The following is a 17,223-nucleotide window of genomic DNA, read 5'->3' as shown; positions in this document are numbered from 1 at the left end:
ATTTGGCGCATGTGACAAATAACATTTGATTTGATTTGACTATCTTGTCAATATAATAGAGTACCACAGTATGAGGCATAATACCCATAAAACCTAGCAGTCGAACAAGGAAATGGTTCCAATCGTTTTTCCACCATTCATTTTTTCCATAGGGGATTTTAGAAAGACTTCAAATAAGGTCTGTGTTTCTCCTGTATTTACCCCCCAAAAATGAAATGCTAAATAGCTGCTAATGTGGCTATCATAAAGAACTACAAATGCCAGGATGATCTGGACGAGACTGCTGAATTGAGGCAAAGGTAAGAATCTCTGGATGAACTATCAAATGTTAGCTACATTTTGTAATAAATAAATTGGCAACATTTCTTTAAATTGACAATTCTGTGAACTGTCTTGTGCAAGTTTTAAATTGACACAATACCTGTTAGCAAAGGTGTCAGCTAGAGATGACGTGCAGGAGCTTGCAGGGATTTGTAGTCTTGCATGATGTCTACTTTGATGGTAATTAGCATTTTAGAATCTGAGAGTAAATAGAGACGAATATATTGATAAAAGTCACCTTGTCTAAGAGAGATTTACATGGTTATCAAAACATTATGCCAGGGTAAGCCTACACGAAACACAGCCCTTATTTTAAGTGTTTCTAAAATTCCCTATGGGAAAAATTAATGGTGGAAAAACGATTGGAACCTTTTCCCTGTTTGACCGCTAGGTTTTATGGTTATTAAGACAACTCCACTGTGGGGCTCTATGCTAAAAACCTGGCACTTTGAAACAGCTACGAGCGAAAGTGAATTTTCGTAGCAGGTTAGGAGGGTCGTCACTAGTTATTGTAGCCACAAAGTCATAATTATGGCTAAACCCCGCCTATTTCTACAGTTTATCTTCTTAAAATCTGATTATAAGCGTAACCCAAACCACACTGCTAACCTTATGTCTAACCATAACCAAAAAGCTAATTGTTGTTTTCATGAATTTGTACGATATAGCAAATTTGTGACAACCGGTTAGAGAGCATTTTCCCTATCCCTTTCCCTAACCTTAACCTAATTCTCCTAGCCTGCTATGTTAATTCTCCTAATCTGCTATGGAAAAGTAATGTTCGGTCGTAGCTGTATCAAAGTTTTTAGGGAATCTCCAAAAGCGAGCGGTTGAGGTTTTTCTCCTCAATTATTGGAGGTTGTGACTAGATGGAGTACAGCTACGACTGGAAGTGTCTTTTCGTAGCAGATTAGGAGAGCAATTTAACTAACCCTAACCCTTTTCCTAACCTTAACCTCAGTCTCCTAACCTGCTACGTTAATTCTCCTAACCTGCTGCGTAAATTCTCCTAACCTGCTACGAAAAGAAACTTCCAGTCTTAACTGTATTCCACCTAATCAGAACCATTATTGGACGCATTTGTCCATGATTGGATGAAACCTTGGTTAGTGCTATCTGGAATACTTGGGACATCCCTACACTAAACCCTAACCTTAACCCCTACCCTTACCCTAACCTTAACCATAATCCTTACATAACCCCAACCTTAACCCCTACCTTAAAGGTAGACTCAGTTAAATGTAGCACCACATATATTGAGATGAGCAAGATGCAAGACTTCGCTCTCACATAGCCACACACAGTATCTGCGTATGTGCATGGTTTCACATCACGCTGTTACAGCGTGGTAGCCAGGGCACCAAAACAGCAGAGAAGTTGAGCCTCGTGCTTCAACGCTCTGGTTGTTGCAGAAATGTACCCAGTATGCTGTTTACTTTCTGCATCTACATCATATTGCTGACTACCTTTCCCAACCAAATTCACATAGAAATGTGAGTTATAGATCTGTAATTCGCATTAAAAGCAGTTTTTCCTATTTTACTTTCAGTTTTGTACACTAGCTTCAACAGCTAAAAATACAAAAAAATACAGCGATTTAGATGTTACAATGATGTTTGTTTTGACACAAACTGAAATTAGGTGAACTATTAGAATTATAGCAACCAGGAAATGGCGGAGCGATTTCTGCATATTGCACCTTTAATCGTTTAAAATTTCAACTTAAAATGGGTGAAGTCAGAGTTGGCCGGGACATCCCATGTTTAGACTACCATGAAACCTTTATTCAAGTCTGTCCAGGAATGACAGGTTAGTGCTCACTGAAAATACAGGTCAAAAGGAATACAATAGAATGCTTCTCTTATTTCATTAGCTGTAAACTTAATGCATTTCCAATGGAGGGGAATATACTGTACTGTATAACTCCACTGTTTCAACCTGGGAAATACCATCCAGCAATTGTAGGATAACAGTGGTGATATAGGCAATAGTTCAGTGAGGATATCTAGTTTAGGCCTCTCTAGGATGGTAAAAGATTATGATAACTAACTAACCCCCTTTCATCTGTGCTTTGGTGATCCAATTGCTTGAAGCAGAGTGGCCCAGCGACAACATTATAGCTGTATTGTACTACAAGACAGTTACTTTGAAAGGCATCTTAATTATTTATTAATTTCTTATTCTGAAAATAACAGGTACTCAGATTTACACTCACAGTAAATCCCTAATTCAGTGAGTGTCACTCCAGGGTTCTCTTGTGAATCTCTTTTAATGAGCCCCCATCATCCTTGACCTTGAAGAGGTGTCAGTTAGAGGTCTAAGTGTCACTGTAAAGCCAGGGATTAAATTGTCCCCTTACCCTGTAAGCAGTATATGGACAAGGTATGACAGCAATCCATGCTTTGGTTTATTTTCCCTGGCACTGTTTTCCCTGGCACTGCGATTTATGCCACAAATGCTAAAACGTAAGCATGTGGAAACAGTGCCAGGGAAACTAAACCAACACATGAATTGCTGTCATACCGTGTCCATAGACAGTTTACAGAGTAAGGAAACCAATGTAATTTGGGTAAACACATCTAAGCATTTGTGTGCATTTAACAATTAGGCTACTAAGAAAAATGTTTTTAACTAGCATATCCAAGTGCACCAATCCCTTTAGCTAAATCAAGTCTTGCAAGTAAAACTACCGACGTTAACTTTTTCAAAAGAGGAAGAGAGACAGATGGAGAGCTGAATGCGCCCTACTTGAGAGTCGGTGAATGGGTGCGGATAGAGGGGCCACCGATCCCCTCCTACTTTGGAAACATTGTATTGGTGCTGTTGTCATGGAAACCGCAGGACACGTAGTTGGATTCGACAAAGATGGGGGCTTCAAAGGAACAAAAGCCAAAGTGTAATTATCCTAAAGGCGTCAGAAACATTAAAAGGGAATACTCCTCATGCCTCCCTCATATGAAGACCGCGCTTCTCTTGGCACACCAGCAACCGAATGTCCACAAAGTGCATTTAGCAAGATGGTTACTTTCCGTGAAGAACATAATTTTACACCGAAACAGACACACATGCAACACATTTGAGGAGTTTGGGGGCTTGGGATACGCAGTCCCTGAGTGACATAGGGAGTGCGCGCCAGAGTGGAACAACAGCCTTTGCGCTTGGGAGTAGGCTACCGAGATGGCCAAGAAGGGGAATCAACTTCAGAGCCTGTCAAAAGTGTTTGTTCTGCTCAGCGTTATGACAGTCAAGACCAATCCACTTGAGACGGGTAAGAAGATGGAAGGTCAATTTCAGATGTATTCCGTCGCCGATTCAGCTACTTGACACGTTTTGCCATTACTGTGAAGAACTGCCTTGTGCGCGTAATTTATTTGTTGCTCCTGGCTCTCTCATTGCGCCACTGGGCTTTTGTAAATTAAAAGAGTGTGTCTTTCTGAGTCACTGTAATGAAGCATCAATATTATATTCGTTACCTAAATAGCCGTTGATTTGAACTCTGTTTTCTGAAACAAATTGCCATTCAAACAAGCAGATACCATGGATAAGAAAAGAAGGCATAAGGGATGACCAAGGAGTTAGGGGATAGGCCAGCAGCTGAATGATCATTTGTCATGTGACAATTCTTAATTTGTGAAATAATAGTTTACACAGGGGTTTGAATGAGTTTTATTCAACTTTAATTAATGAAATATTTAGTTTTCTTTTTGTTCACTTGTATTCCACAGAAATAGCCTACAGACTTTTGACATTAAACTTAATTAACTTTTCAGAAATCTATGCTTTTATCATTATCAACAAAATATAATAATTGGGAAAGAAACATCAGGAGTTGCCCCATGCCACCATAGTTGTCTTTTCCCCACTGGACTTTATCCCAGTGAGAACGTACCAGAGCTGTTTATTTTTACCTGTAAAACCCTTTATTGGGGACTTGCTGTTCTGCTGTTGTCCATGTTTTGGACAGTGCTTCTCTTGCGGGCAACGTGTTTATTTGGGTAGTGTTGTTGGACTGGTGATTTCCCATCAGTAGTACTTCCCAGTCCTCTTCCTTGGGACATTCCGGGAGGTCAGTGCAGGAGGATCCAGTGGTTGCCTGGGGAAACAGAGCTTATAAACCCAGGAAGGGGTTGTAAATCTTCCCATTATCTGGCTCACTGTCCAGAGTGGGTGTGTAGCAGCATCAGTTGGCCCCCAGCCACCATAGCCAAGATGTCTGGACTTTTACATGGCACAGGGATAGTATACTGGACCTGTAACTGCAGGGTTGCTGGCTCAGGTCCTGTTCTGGTTATTTGTTTCTTCTATTCACCTGTAACAATCAGCTGTAGACTAACTCAGTTGTGTTTTAGTTTGTCATAGTTTTTAATATTTCAGTATAGGTCAATGGGACTGTGGAGAAACAGAGAGATGTTTACACATCACATCCTCACAGACAAGTAGTTTGCTCCTTCATTCTACTTACATTTATACATCTGTTGGTTTTCCTCCAGTCAACGTGGTGGACTTCTGTGGCCAGAACATCCGGGGCGATGGGATGATCGTCAACTCACACCAGGAGTCCAAGAAGTACTATTTTGTCACCATGGGAACGGACTGCCATCTCACCATGCAGGCCGCCTCCCCCAAGGACAAGGTGCCCACCACTAGCCACACCCCCTCCCTTTTGTGCTCACTATACACATGTATGCCTAATATCCCAAATCTACTCCTAGTCCTTGTATAGATCTTAAAGGTTTGGATAGGTATATGCAATATGGTAATATGTTCACCTTGACTTCTTACACCTATCCACTCCTCTCAGATCCAAGGCAAGGGTTAGGGGTGATAATCCCAATATTTTACACATTATCTTCCTTGCAATGTCTGTCAGCTAAACATGCCCCCCCTCCTCCTCTCCCGCTGAAGGTCCAGTTCCACTTCCGCTTCTTCCTGGTCTACAGCCTGCTTCGTTTAGCACCCCAAAGTCCATCCCCCCTCTTCCCTGAGTCCCCCCGGGGCACTCAATTGGAGCCCTCGACTCCAGTGGTGGATCCAGGGGACCCGTGTCATGCGGGGTCATACATTCAGTTCTATGACGGGCGGGACAAGAACTCACCTCCTATTGGACCAACGCTGTGTGGGAAGAGCCCACCTCGCCCGGTGCTGTCCACGGGGAATCACCTGACCCTGCGTCTGGTGACCCGAGGTACTCTGCCTCGAGTGGATTTCGTGGGGGACTTCACCTCCTTCAGACTGGGTGAGACATGACGCCAGCCACGTGGGCCTGAGTGGGCCCGGGCCCACCCACTGGGGAGCCAGGCCCACCGAATCAGATTGAGCAAAAAAAATAAACACTTGTTAGTGTTTTCCGAAATGTATTTGTCTTTTTACCTAAACATGCAAACACCATCCGATAGAATTCATAGCAAGCAGTGCACTGGAATGACATTCAGATGAACTGGAATGACATTCACTCTCATGGGAAAGGTTGCCAAAAATAACTAACTGAACGCCACACCCCTAATAAGCTACGAATATGACTGCATTGAGGCATATGTCACTGTGCTTCTATGGCTATATACACCATGCCACTGCCAGCTTCATTTGTTAATTTAGCAAACAAGACAGCCCATAATCCAGTGCCTCTATCACAGTCAACACACCTATATTTTAGCTTTAATTCGTTTTAAAAATGCAACATTTTCTGTCAGCCTCATGGTAAAATGTGTAGAATAGCATGAAATTAGCTACAAAACTTCACATTTTCCTCTCTGCCCCATGGTAAAATGTGTAGAATTGCAGGAAATTAGCCCCCCCCCCAAAAAAATAATTTTATAATCTAACTCATCAACACAATTGTAGCCTACTCACGAGCTGTAGTTTGTGCAGTTTGTAACCAATCAAATGTACCATCTTGGTCTATCCATTTTCAGGTTTTAACCAATCAGCGTGCAGCGGTGAGCCTTACTTCCCATGTCGTAATGGGAAGTGTATCCCCATGAGTCTGGTGTGTGATGACAAGGGCATCGATAACTGTGGGGACGGGAGCGACCTGGAGGATCACCTGCCCTCAGGGTGCAAAGGTCACTCAGGTATCACACCTGTGCAGCTACCTGTTCAACAGGCCTTTAAAGTTGGTCTATGTAGCCCCTAACACACTTCAGACTAAATCTCACTATTATTACACTATTCCACTTTTTATAAACTTTTAAAGGAGTGGGCCAGTCCCACTCCTCACATATTTGTTTATTGGTTAGGACACAAGTAGAGAGGAAGAGGAGAGTGTCCTGAAAAAGCGGTAGGCCGCATCCGAACCCATACTGCAGCAGTAGACAGTATGTGCAACGGCTTAGATCACAAGACCACCTTAAGCCACCCAATTGTATTATTCTACCACTCTTCTAACCTGTACAACGTTTTGTTACTGTAAATTGGACTGTGTTCTCAGTCACCTTACCTAGTAAAGAAAAGGTAAATAACACCTGTGTCATCTCCTCAGCAGGTCAGCTGACCCCAGCTCAAGCCCCTCCCCCAGCAGTGACCCCACCCCCTCCTGTCTTAAACTCGCCCACTTTGCCCATGTCCACCTATAGGAACTGTGGCACTCCGGACGGCATACCCAATCACAACTCAGTGACAGGTGAGTGACAACTGGTACAGAATAAATAGCTCAACCCAAACTGCTTTACTTGTACTGTATCTCACAGTGGCTTTCTTCAAAGATCCCTTACTTCTTAACTGCTGGGTAAGCCACACAACTTGTGTAGGGAATGGGGTATTGTTTGTGTCTGGAAACTCTATTTCAGCACAAAGTAACGGGAACCTAATTGAAATGCAAAGCACATCAATGACAGGGGGCATAAAACTAATTGGGATGCCCATAGCTCTTAACTTCCACCTTACTGGTTGTAAACCAATAAACTGTGATGGATTCTCAGTGGTGAATATGACCCCTTTGAGTTCCCAGTCACCATTGTTGCTTTTCTAATGACACTGGTGCAAATAGATACTGAGGCTAGATTGCCTTTTTGTCTGTGCCAAGCCACCAGATGTCCAGCCAAGACTACAAAAGTTATTTTATTCATTCCCGAGTGACGCAGTGGTCTAAGGCACTGCATCACAGTGCTAGCTGTGCCACTAGAGATCCTGGTTCGAATCCAGGCTCTGTCGTAGCCGGCCGTGACCGGGAGACCCATGGGGCGGCGCACAATTGTCCCAGCGTCGTCCAGGGTAGGGGAGGGAATGGCCGGCAGGGATGTAGCTCAGTTGGTAGAGCATGGCATTTGCAACGCCAGGGTTGTGGGTTCGATTCCCACGGGGGGCCAGTATGAAAAAAAAAAAAAAAAAGGTATAAAATAATGTCGCTCTGGATAAGAGCATCTGCTAAAATGTAAATGTGAAATGTCTGGCGAAGGGGAGAAAAAATTGGCTGTGGAAATGGCCAGTCATTTGTTAACAGGACATGTGTGTAAATTGTATATTTTTTGTCTTAAATTGAAGGATGATTTGATCATCGAAGAATACAAGGAAAAGTCTTTACTGTGATTTGGCAACAAAGTATTTGGATGGTTTTACTATTACAAGCAAGCAGATCCCATTGCTAACTGTACTCTGCTTTCATCCCTGTACACTCCCACAGATTCTCCTCCCTACCTGTCCCTGTTGGCGCTCTACATTGTCCTGGGTGTGATAGCTGGTGTGGTCCTGCTGTGCTGGTGCTGCTGGTCTCCGGGCTGGTTCCTCTGGAGGATCAGTGTCTGCCGCTTCTTACCCTGCTGTAACTCAGCCTGTGCCTCCTGCCAACTCTGTGCCCGTAGCTGTGTCCAGAACAAGGAGCACCGACCAGCTAAGGTCTCACCACAAGGAGAGGTCCCAACCAACAGTGCTGCATTGGCCCCCCTCACCACATCCACGGCTAACGCCACCACTCTCGCTGTGTAGGAGGGCAATGCAGTCGCTATGTAGCTCAGAACTGTTGTCGCAATGAAGCATAACTGCTATGATGGCTAACAGTGAGACAGATGGACTCACGGACATGATGACCCATACTTCTTGTTTTAGACTGATGGACTGAGATGATACTCATCTTTTTGCTGGGTTACAAGGACTGTTAATGTCATGGAAGAAGGAGTGCTGCAAAGCTGAGACTGTTCTTAAAACGGGGAGAGGCTTTACATTAGAATGTTTGAGTCAGTGTAGGTTCTTGATTTTTGGTGCTTTACACAATGAATGACTGACACTACCTTCTTCGGACTGTTTTGTATTTAAAAGTGTGTTAGATTGGACCAACATAGAGGGTTCTTCTCTGAGTGTATAAGTAACCCATGTTCACCTATTCAATTCTATCTATGTTGGCATAAGTCTCCTAGTTACAAAAGCATGAGAAATCCTATTCCCCTCAACTTTCCACACCCATCAACCTGCTCCCACTGAAATGTTCACTTCCCACACGTGTATGCCCCTTACCCAGCAGGGACTATATTTTTGTTAATAAAATAAATCCCACTCCTCTGTTTTTGAGGTACTTTATGTACCATGTTGGGGGCAACCACACATATGTCGGTGCTCATGTCTGCCATGTACACTGACCCTGCCTTGAGTAGACCCATAACCTTTCTTAATTTTCCCTCCGTGCTTGTTGTGTAACTAGATTACACAGTTCCCCCACCTGATTTTGAGAGCTGCTCTTGAGGCTTCGTAAGGGTGACATGCTTGACTAAATGCTGTTTCTCTACTCTTGAGTTGCCAAGCGACAATTTAAGGTATGCTCCCCCCAACCACTCAACCTCTCTCTTTCTCTCTCTCTCTCTCTCTCTCTCTCTCTCTCTCTCTCTCTCTCTCTCTCTCTCTCTCTCTCTCTCTCTCTCTCTCTCTCTCTCAGACTTAACGCGCATGGATATAACCAACACTTTCTTCACGAGGTCATGGACTGAGCTGAAAGAGCTCATAATGAACAATGAATCAAGTGCATTACTTTTCTACACTAGGGCTTCTGTCTAACTTTCAGACGTGATACCAAAAACGTGTTTGTCAATATCACAAATAAGAAGTCATAGGGCTATGGTTCTGTCCCATAGACCAAAATGATTTGTGTCCCTAGAACTACTATTGTGTAAATACGTTCTTTCTCAGATACAGTGGGGAGAACAAGTATTTGATACACTGCCGATTTTGCAGGTTTTCCTACTACGATTTTTAAGTAATTAATTTGCATTTTATTGCATGACATAAGTATTTGATACATCAGAAAAGCAGAACTTAATATTTGGTACAGAAACCTTTGTTTGCAATTACAGAGATCATACGTTTCCTGTAGGTCTTGACCAGGTTTGCACACACTGCAGCAGGGATTTTGGCCCACTCCTCCATACAGACCTTCTCCAGATCCTTCAGGTTTCAGGGCTGTCGCTGGGCAATACGGACTTTCAGCTCCCTCCAAAGATTTTCTATTGGGTTCAGGTCTGGAGACTGGCTAGGCCACTCCAGGACCTTGAGATGCTTCTTATGGAGCCACTCCTTAGTTGCCCTGGCTGTGTGTTTCGGGTTGTTGTCATGTTGGAAGACCCAGCCACGACCCATCTTACTGAGGGAAGGAGGTTGTTGGCCAAGATCTCGCAAAACATGGCCCCATCCATCTTCCCCTCAATACGGTGCAGTCGTCCTGTCCCCTTTGCAGAAAAGCATCCCCAAAGATGGTTGGGATGGTGTTCTTGGGGTTGTACTCATCCTTCTTCTTCCTCCAAACACAGCGAGTGGAGTTTAGACCAAAAAGCTATATTTTTGTCTCATCAGACCACATTACCTTCTCCCATTCCTCCTCTGGATCATCCAGATGGTCATTGGCAAACTTCAGACGTGCCTGGACATGCGCTGGCTTGAGCAGGGGGACCTTGCGTGCGCTGCAGGATTTTAATCCATGATGGCGTAGTGTGTTACTAATGGTTTTCTTTGAGACTGTGGTCCCAGCTCTCTTCAGGTCATTGACCAGGTCCTGCCGTGTAGTTCTGGGCTGATCCCTCACCTTCCTCATGATCATTGATGCCCCACGAGGTGAGATCTTGCATGGAGCCCCAGACCGAGGGTGATTGACCGTCATCTTGAACTTCTTCCATTTTCTAATAATTGCGCCAACAGTTGTTGCCTTCTCACCAAGCTGCTTGCCTATTGTCCTGTAGCCCATACCAGCCTTGTGCAGATCTACAATTGTATCCCTGATGTCCTTACTCAGCTCTCTGGTCTTGGCCATTGTGGAGAGGTTGGAGTCTGTTTGATTGAGTGTGTGGACAGGTGTCTTTTATACAGGTAACGAGTTCAAACAGGTGCAGTTAATACAGGTAATGAGTGGAGAACAGGAGGGCTTCTTAAAGAAAAACTAACAGGTCTGTGAGAGCCGGAATTCTTACTGGTTGGTAGGTGATCAAATACTTATGTCATGCAATAAAATGCAAATTAATTACTTAAAAATCATACAATGTGATTTTCTGGATTTTTGTTTTAGATTCCATCTCTCACAGTTGAATTGTACCTATGATAAAAATTACAGACCTCTACATGCTTTGTAAGTAGGAAAACCTGCAAAATCGGCAGTGTATCAAATACTTGTTCTCCCCACTGTATGTTTCAGATTCAGGTTTATTTTTATTCAGAAGGCAAAATTGATTTCTACCACTACCTTTGTACTATTGACACAACCTCCATATTCAAAAGCAAAGTGTGTTTTTTTTTAAGCTTATAGTCGTATATACGTTTGTCTGAAATGTCATCATCAGACCTGGGTTCAAATACATGTGTATTTGAGTAGCTGTTTATTTTTATTTTTTATATATATATTTGAAAATACTCAATACAGCCCAAAACAAGTAAAATTGTATTTGAATGGTTATTTGTAAAAACAAATAGTCTACCAAATTGTATTTTCAAATACTTATTTCAAATACCATTTTCAAATACCAGGGTTAAATGCATGGAAGTGTATTAGTCAGTGTATTTTCAAATACTTTCCAAGTGTATATTACGTGTATAAATATTCAACTACTTCTCTTTTAAAATATAAGATATCTGAATACTTACTTCGAAATGTTATGTGAAGGTAATTGAGATATTTGAAATAGTATTTGAACCCAGGTCTGGTAATCATTATCTATGTATACTTAATTTCTCATGGTATTTGATCCACAAATAACAAGGAAACCGTATGCGTAATCACCACAGTCTGATATGTAAATATATGTTTGACAATATTAAACTTAGAACATTAAAGATGAATTTGACATTGCCTCATGTTATAGGGTAAATCCATTTGAATTCAATCACTTTTTGACAGCACCCCTTTTGATTTGAACAAAACCTTCCATACATATTAGCCCATTGTAGAAGTGCTCAGAAAGTGACTTTTTGGACCTGAATGACAAAACATTCAAGAGATAAAAGTGCTCAAAGTTGACCTATTTTGCATACCCCACCATCCCATGTCTTCATCAGTGGAAAAGATAAACGGCTGAGATTGATATAATTTAAAAGCTTACAAACAGGGTTGCAAACTATTTTAGAATATATTGAAAAAAGGTTAGTAATATTTTATTTATTTATCCTTAAATGTGAATTATCAAAAATATTTTTTTATATTCACATATGTTGTAACTTAGACCCTATTTTACATCATCTGAGGTTTTGTGTTGTGCCCACCATCAGTTGAGACACAACGTGCTCTTGAATACTTTAAGCACCTTTTATCTCCTGAATGTTTTGGCATTCAGGTCCAAAAAGTCCCTTTGTGACCACTTCTTCCATGGGCAAACATGTATGGAAAGTTGTGTTTAAATCAAAAGGGATGCTGTCAAAAAGTGATTGAATTCATTTGGATTTACCTTTCAATTGTCTGATATTTGGCAGACATAAGACATAAGACAATGAACTTTGACTGGTCTGTCTCGCTCTCCCGTCTCTCCCTCTGTTTCTGTCTTCCCTGTCTCTTTCTCTGTCTCCTTGTCTATCTCTGCCTCTGTTTTATGTTATAAAATGAGGGTAGGTAGAGTATTCATCTGGAGCAGAATATAATTGCTGCCTGATTGTTCATCCTCTCAGAGAGCCTTGTTGACAATTGTAAGCGCTTGGCAAGGTCTCACAAATCTCAAACTGTGTCTGTTGCCACTGTAACTACTGGTAACCTTTCAGGACAAATCCCTCTCCTTCTACAAAGAGAACCCTCTGCTGTTTGAATGGTGTTTAATCCCTACCTCTCTATGCACTACAGCCTGACATTGATTCTGGGTTTATTGTTGCCTTGGTGAAACATTACTTCTCGATTAGTCGATTTTTCAAGGTGAGCATTCGGTTGTTTGAGCGTTCTCGAGTATATATGCCTAAGGGACTCAGAGTCTACAGGAATAACAGTTCTTGGTGCCACATGAATCCAAATGTTATTACCGCATCAGACTATTTAGATAAGTAAGACAAACATGTTTGCAGCTCAGGGACAATTCTACAGTATCTCTCCCGATTTAGAGCACCTCCAGCTAGTAATGTGTCTGTCTTTGGATATCTTTGGATATCCAAACACTATTATTAGACACATTTACATAGTAGGAAGAAGACATATTTCTCTCTGTTCAGCTCGGCCCAGTTTCTGGTGTTAATCACTTGTGATTATCTTTGTTTGAGCTAAATGTGCCACATTGTTCGTTTGGTATCTCAGTCGGCCAAGCCACAGGAAGCATCATCTATGATTCACACCCACAGCGCGTCAGCCTCATGACCCTATTAACTAGGCCAGGCCTCAATGGACATTGGCTTTACAGGGGAAACGGTAAACACACCGAACCCAATGACACAAAACTGTATCTTCCTATTGCAGGGGAGGCTAGAATCTTGAGCCCAGACCCTCATAAGAGTAATGATTGCTGGCACACAATGGAAATAATAATAGATGGCAAGCACTTTACACTGTAAGGGGAAGGTAGGGATGACCTCATCCAACACCAATGTATAGAACCAACCTGGATGATGTACAGCAGACATAGAACACAGATATTGTGAGATGGAGTTGTTTCACACAAATTCCTTTCTGTCTCATGCTGCAAAGTGCATGAAATCCATTTAATCGTGGATTTCTAGATTTTGCCTAGATTAAATGTTGCACATGTTAAGGTCATTCCAGTCTTAATAGCAACCATTCAACATCAGCAGTTACCATCTTACTCACAAAGAGCAATCAAAGGTTACCCATAGCCTCCCTGTGTAGCCTTCCTGCCCACTATGTCCTCTCCCCTGCCAAGGTGTCTGTGCCTTTGTGGTACAAGAGGTAGAGACTTGCTCTGCAAATTCAGGGGTCACTGATACCCCTCCGTGCCTGTTCCCCTTCCATAGCTACACCTGTAAGACCCTTTTAAGGAATTTATCCTTCATTCATTACTCTCTTGAAGCAGCTTCTTACAGATTTGACAAGGTTGAATTTATGAAAAAAATTGTAACATTGCTTTCACTTATCCAATCACGTCTAGTTCAATGATTGTCTCAAGGTGTGGTGGTAGCAGGAAGGAAGAATGTACATATGGCCCTTTCTTATAGGCTACATTTGGGGCCCTCTGCGTACCCAGTATGAAGGCGACCTCTAGTGGCTGTTGGTGTGATGTAAGAATGTTCACAAGAAAAAAGAGCCACTATTGATAATTAATACACTTTGATACTCCTACTCATTTTCGTATTACAAAGTTGATCATGAATGTGTTCATATTTGGGCGCTTATAAATAATATAATATATCCCTCTCTACGGAAAAATACCATCTTCAGACAATGTGAATAAAAATATGAATTTATTGAGTAGCAAAACATCTAATATATTTACAGCATTGACAAATTAGCACTTTTAAAAATCTCATTCAAAAATGTAACTCTTTTGGCACCATGGATGGAACCTGGGCAACTTGAGAGAAGTGCAGAATGAGACAGGTCATTGACTGCACAGCAGCGGCCCTGCTATCTCTCACTAGCCGACAGTAAGTCTGACAGCGGATCTTTTGCCTTCCTGCGAACCCGGACTCAAACTTCAGCTTGGGGGATTCCACTTGACGCGTCAAGGTGGGCTACCCAAAGCAGCGCAGCGAAGCGCAGTTAAACACAGACAGTCAGACCACTTTTCTGTTGACTGCTTGAGGTTGCCATTCATTCGTCTTGTGAAGCTATTTCGAGTGCGTGTGTAGCGCACCGTATTTGGCGTGGCAAGGACTTATACAGTTCCTTTTAAATATGTAACAGTGTTTTGGCGCTGGCTCTGGGACGCTCTTTACGATGCGTGCAGTCGGTTGACAGCACATGCGCATCTCTGCGCCCCCGTCGCCTGTTGCAGCTTCTTGGGAATGGTGATCTGCTCGGTGGCTGAAAGTGTTGCTACCTCCTCCTGTCGCCTTCTCTCCTCCGCCTCCAGTGTCTTCTGCTCCCGGGCTATCAGCAGAGCCAGCTCTGCGTCCAGCGGCTCCCCGGAGGAGAAGGGCTGGCAGACGGTTTCCACCAGGCCCAGAACCGTTCCCAAGAAGGCCACCACGGAGCCCACCAGGTACACCTTCAGCATGCGGCGGCTGGGCTTCTGCGCCAGCATCTCCTTGGCGAAAGGGATGATTTCGTGCATGGTGTCCATTTCGGTTGGATTATGTTGTCTGATTTTGACTGGGGAGAGAAGAAGAATAGAGTTTTAGTCACAGGTGTTACCTTTTGTGTATGCAGTTGTAAATTGTAACAAATAAGCACTTTTTATGATCACAACATCAATGTGCGAAAAAGCAGGACAATCACGTGCAATGGTAGGCTACTTACTTTATTCAAGTAGGTTGATCTTGTCCTTTTCAGGAGATGTTATTTGCCACTCCAAGTGCGTTCTGTGTCGCTTGAGCACTACGCAATGGGAGCTTCTCGTTTATAAAGACGTGGTTCTTTTAATCCACGCCCACTTGGTGACGCTTTATGAAGATTGAGCACGAGCGCAATCTTCTGCCAAAACAGAAGGAGCATGAGTCCAGTTGAACGTGAGCTACGTGTTACAATAGTGATGCAAACTCTTCTCACACTCTCTCACCCACTCTGTAAACGATGGCTTATTTGTGTGTGTAGCCTATATGTGTCTCTGTGCCTCTTGTAGCTGCCGGTACCAAATTATGCTAAGTGGTGCTTGTTTTGATTAATTCCATAGAAATATGCAAACTATTTTCATAGGTTATTATTAGGCTACTGTTTAATTACCATCTTCAATACCTGGTCGTTTATCTACTATAAAATAAAGTATCAAATCAAATGTATTTATAATGCCCTTTTTACATCAGCAGATGTCATAAAGTGTTTATACAGAAACCCAGTACTATGCCTACCAAATCTTTTTAGTGCACAATTAAAATATGTACAACAAAATTCAATAAAATGTTGTACATGCTAAAATTCTTAATTGTTATTCTGTATAAAATTGTTAAACTTGACACCTGTGGGCCATAAGCAGATACTGAGATCAGACAGTTTCAATTAAGTCAAAAGCCATAAAAACCAAGTCACTCTGCTGTCACGTCCATCACGTCCGCAGACACTGTGAACTCTGTCTGTACTGACACACACACACACACACACACACACACACACACACACACACACACACACACACACACACACACACACCACTTCCTGAGCAACTGTGACTAATTTGGGAATGCAGCCGATTGCAGCTGACCAATGTTATAGTTTCATGACTTGACCAGTCATACATAATTCCCTATGAATTTGAGCAATGAGTGAGTTTTGGGAACCAGAAATGTGGAAAACGAGAGGACTCTTGGCCAGTGTTAAGCATGTGAAGGGTTTTTTCTCGCTTCACCATTGTTTGCAGACAATAGGAGTTTGTTGAGGGGTTTAATGAAGACCTTGTATTAGTGGACACTTACGCTTGTCATTTTGCAGTTGAAGAGTTTATTTCCAAAACGCTACATCCACCAATTTTTCACATTTGTGTTTTTTCACCAGAACGAATTGCTTATGGTTACCTTCATGTGTGTGTAATATATAATACTGTTCTCGGATGTTTTATTAATAGATTTTAGATGTGTATGAAAAACGCTATATATCCATTGTTTAGCTGGAATGTTCGTATCCTGTATATTTGACTGTGATACAGTGAGGGACAAAAGTATTTGATCCCCTGCTGATTTTGTACGTTTGCCCACTGACAAAGAAATGATCAGTCTATAATTTTAATGGTAGGTTTATTTGAACAGTGAGAGACAGAATAACAACAACAAAATCCAGAAAAACGCATGTCAAAAATGTTATGAATTGATTTGCATTTTAATGAGGGAAATAAGTATTTGACCCCCTCTCAATCAGAAAGATTTCTGGCTCCCAGGTGTCTTTTATACAGGTAACGAGCTGAGATTAGGAGCACACTCTTAAAGGAAGTGCTCCTAATCTCAGCTTGTTACCTGTATAAAAGACACCTGTCCACAGAAGCAATCAATCAATCAGATTCCAAACTCTCCACCATGGCCAAGACCAAAGAGCTCTCCAAGGATGTCAGGGACAAGATTGTAGACCTACACAAGGTTGGTGCGATTATTCGCAAATGGAAGAAACACAAAAGAACTGTCAATATCCCTCGGCCTGGGGCTCCATGCAAGATCTCACCTCGTGGAGTTGCAATGATCATGAGAACGGTGAGGAATCAGCCCAGAACTACACGGGAGGATCTTGTCAATGATCTCAAGGCAGCTGGGACCATAGTCACCAAGAAAACAATTGGTAACACACTACGCCGCGAAGGACTGAAATCCTGCAGCGCCCGCAAGGTCCCCCTGCTCAAGAAAGCACATATACAGGCCCGTCTGAGGTTTGCCAATGATCATCTGAATGATTCAGAGGAGAACTGGGTGAAAGTGTTGTGGTCAGATGAGACA

General features: G+C 42.4%; 3 protein-coding genes across 3 annotated transcripts in view; 2 read left to right on the top strand and 1 right to left on the bottom strand.

Moving 5' to 3' along the window:
* Window positions 1-3,498: 3,498 nt before the first annotated feature.
* LOC311138019 (low-density lipoprotein receptor class A domain-containing protein 2-like) lies at window positions 3,499-8,241 on the top strand (the record flags this gene model as incomplete). The annotated part of the gene is made up of 6 exons (XM_084172668.1): window positions 3,499-3,589; window positions 4,812-4,954; window positions 5,227-5,557; window positions 6,234-6,392; window positions 6,800-6,940; window positions 7,940-8,241. The coding sequence occupies 6 exons, from the start codon at window positions 3,499-3,501 to the stop codon at window positions 8,239-8,241; spliced, it is 1,167 nt and encodes a 388-aa protein (XP_084028794.1).
* Window positions 8,242-14,095: 5,854 nt separating this feature from the next.
* Window positions 14,096-15,186, bottom strand: LOC311137830 (G0/G1 switch protein 2-like). Its single transcript, XM_084172430.1, has 2 exons — window positions 15,110-15,186; window positions 14,096-14,962 (listed from the first exon to the last, which is right to left on the bottom strand). The coding sequence occupies exon 2, from the start codon at window positions 14,931-14,933 to the stop codon at window positions 14,583-14,585; it is 351 nt and encodes a 116-aa protein (XP_084028556.1). The 5' UTR covers window positions 14,934-14,962; window positions 15,110-15,186; the 3' UTR covers window positions 14,096-14,582.
* Window positions 15,187-15,302: 116 nt separating this feature from the next.
* LOC311138853 (laminin subunit beta-3-like) overlaps window positions 15,303-17,223 on the top strand; it is a gene marked incomplete at its 5' end in the record, with an annotated part of 10,400 nt that continues 8,479 nt past the window's right edge. Inside the window, 2 exons of the mRNA XM_084173653.1 lie at window positions 15,303-15,318; window positions 15,432-15,437. Coding sequence (XP_084029779.1) covers window positions 15,303-15,318; window positions 15,432-15,437 — 22 coding nt within the window. The remainder of the gene's footprint in view (window positions 15,319-15,431; window positions 15,438-17,223) is intronic.

This window comes from Coregonus lavaretus, assembly GCF_964263955.1.
Source record: "Coregonus lavaretus genome assembly, chromosome: 12".
Lineage (NCBI taxonomy): Eukaryota > Metazoa > Chordata > Actinopteri > Salmoniformes > Salmonidae > Coregonus > Coregonus lavaretus.
This window is presented reverse-complemented; position numbering and strand designations above follow the sequence as displayed.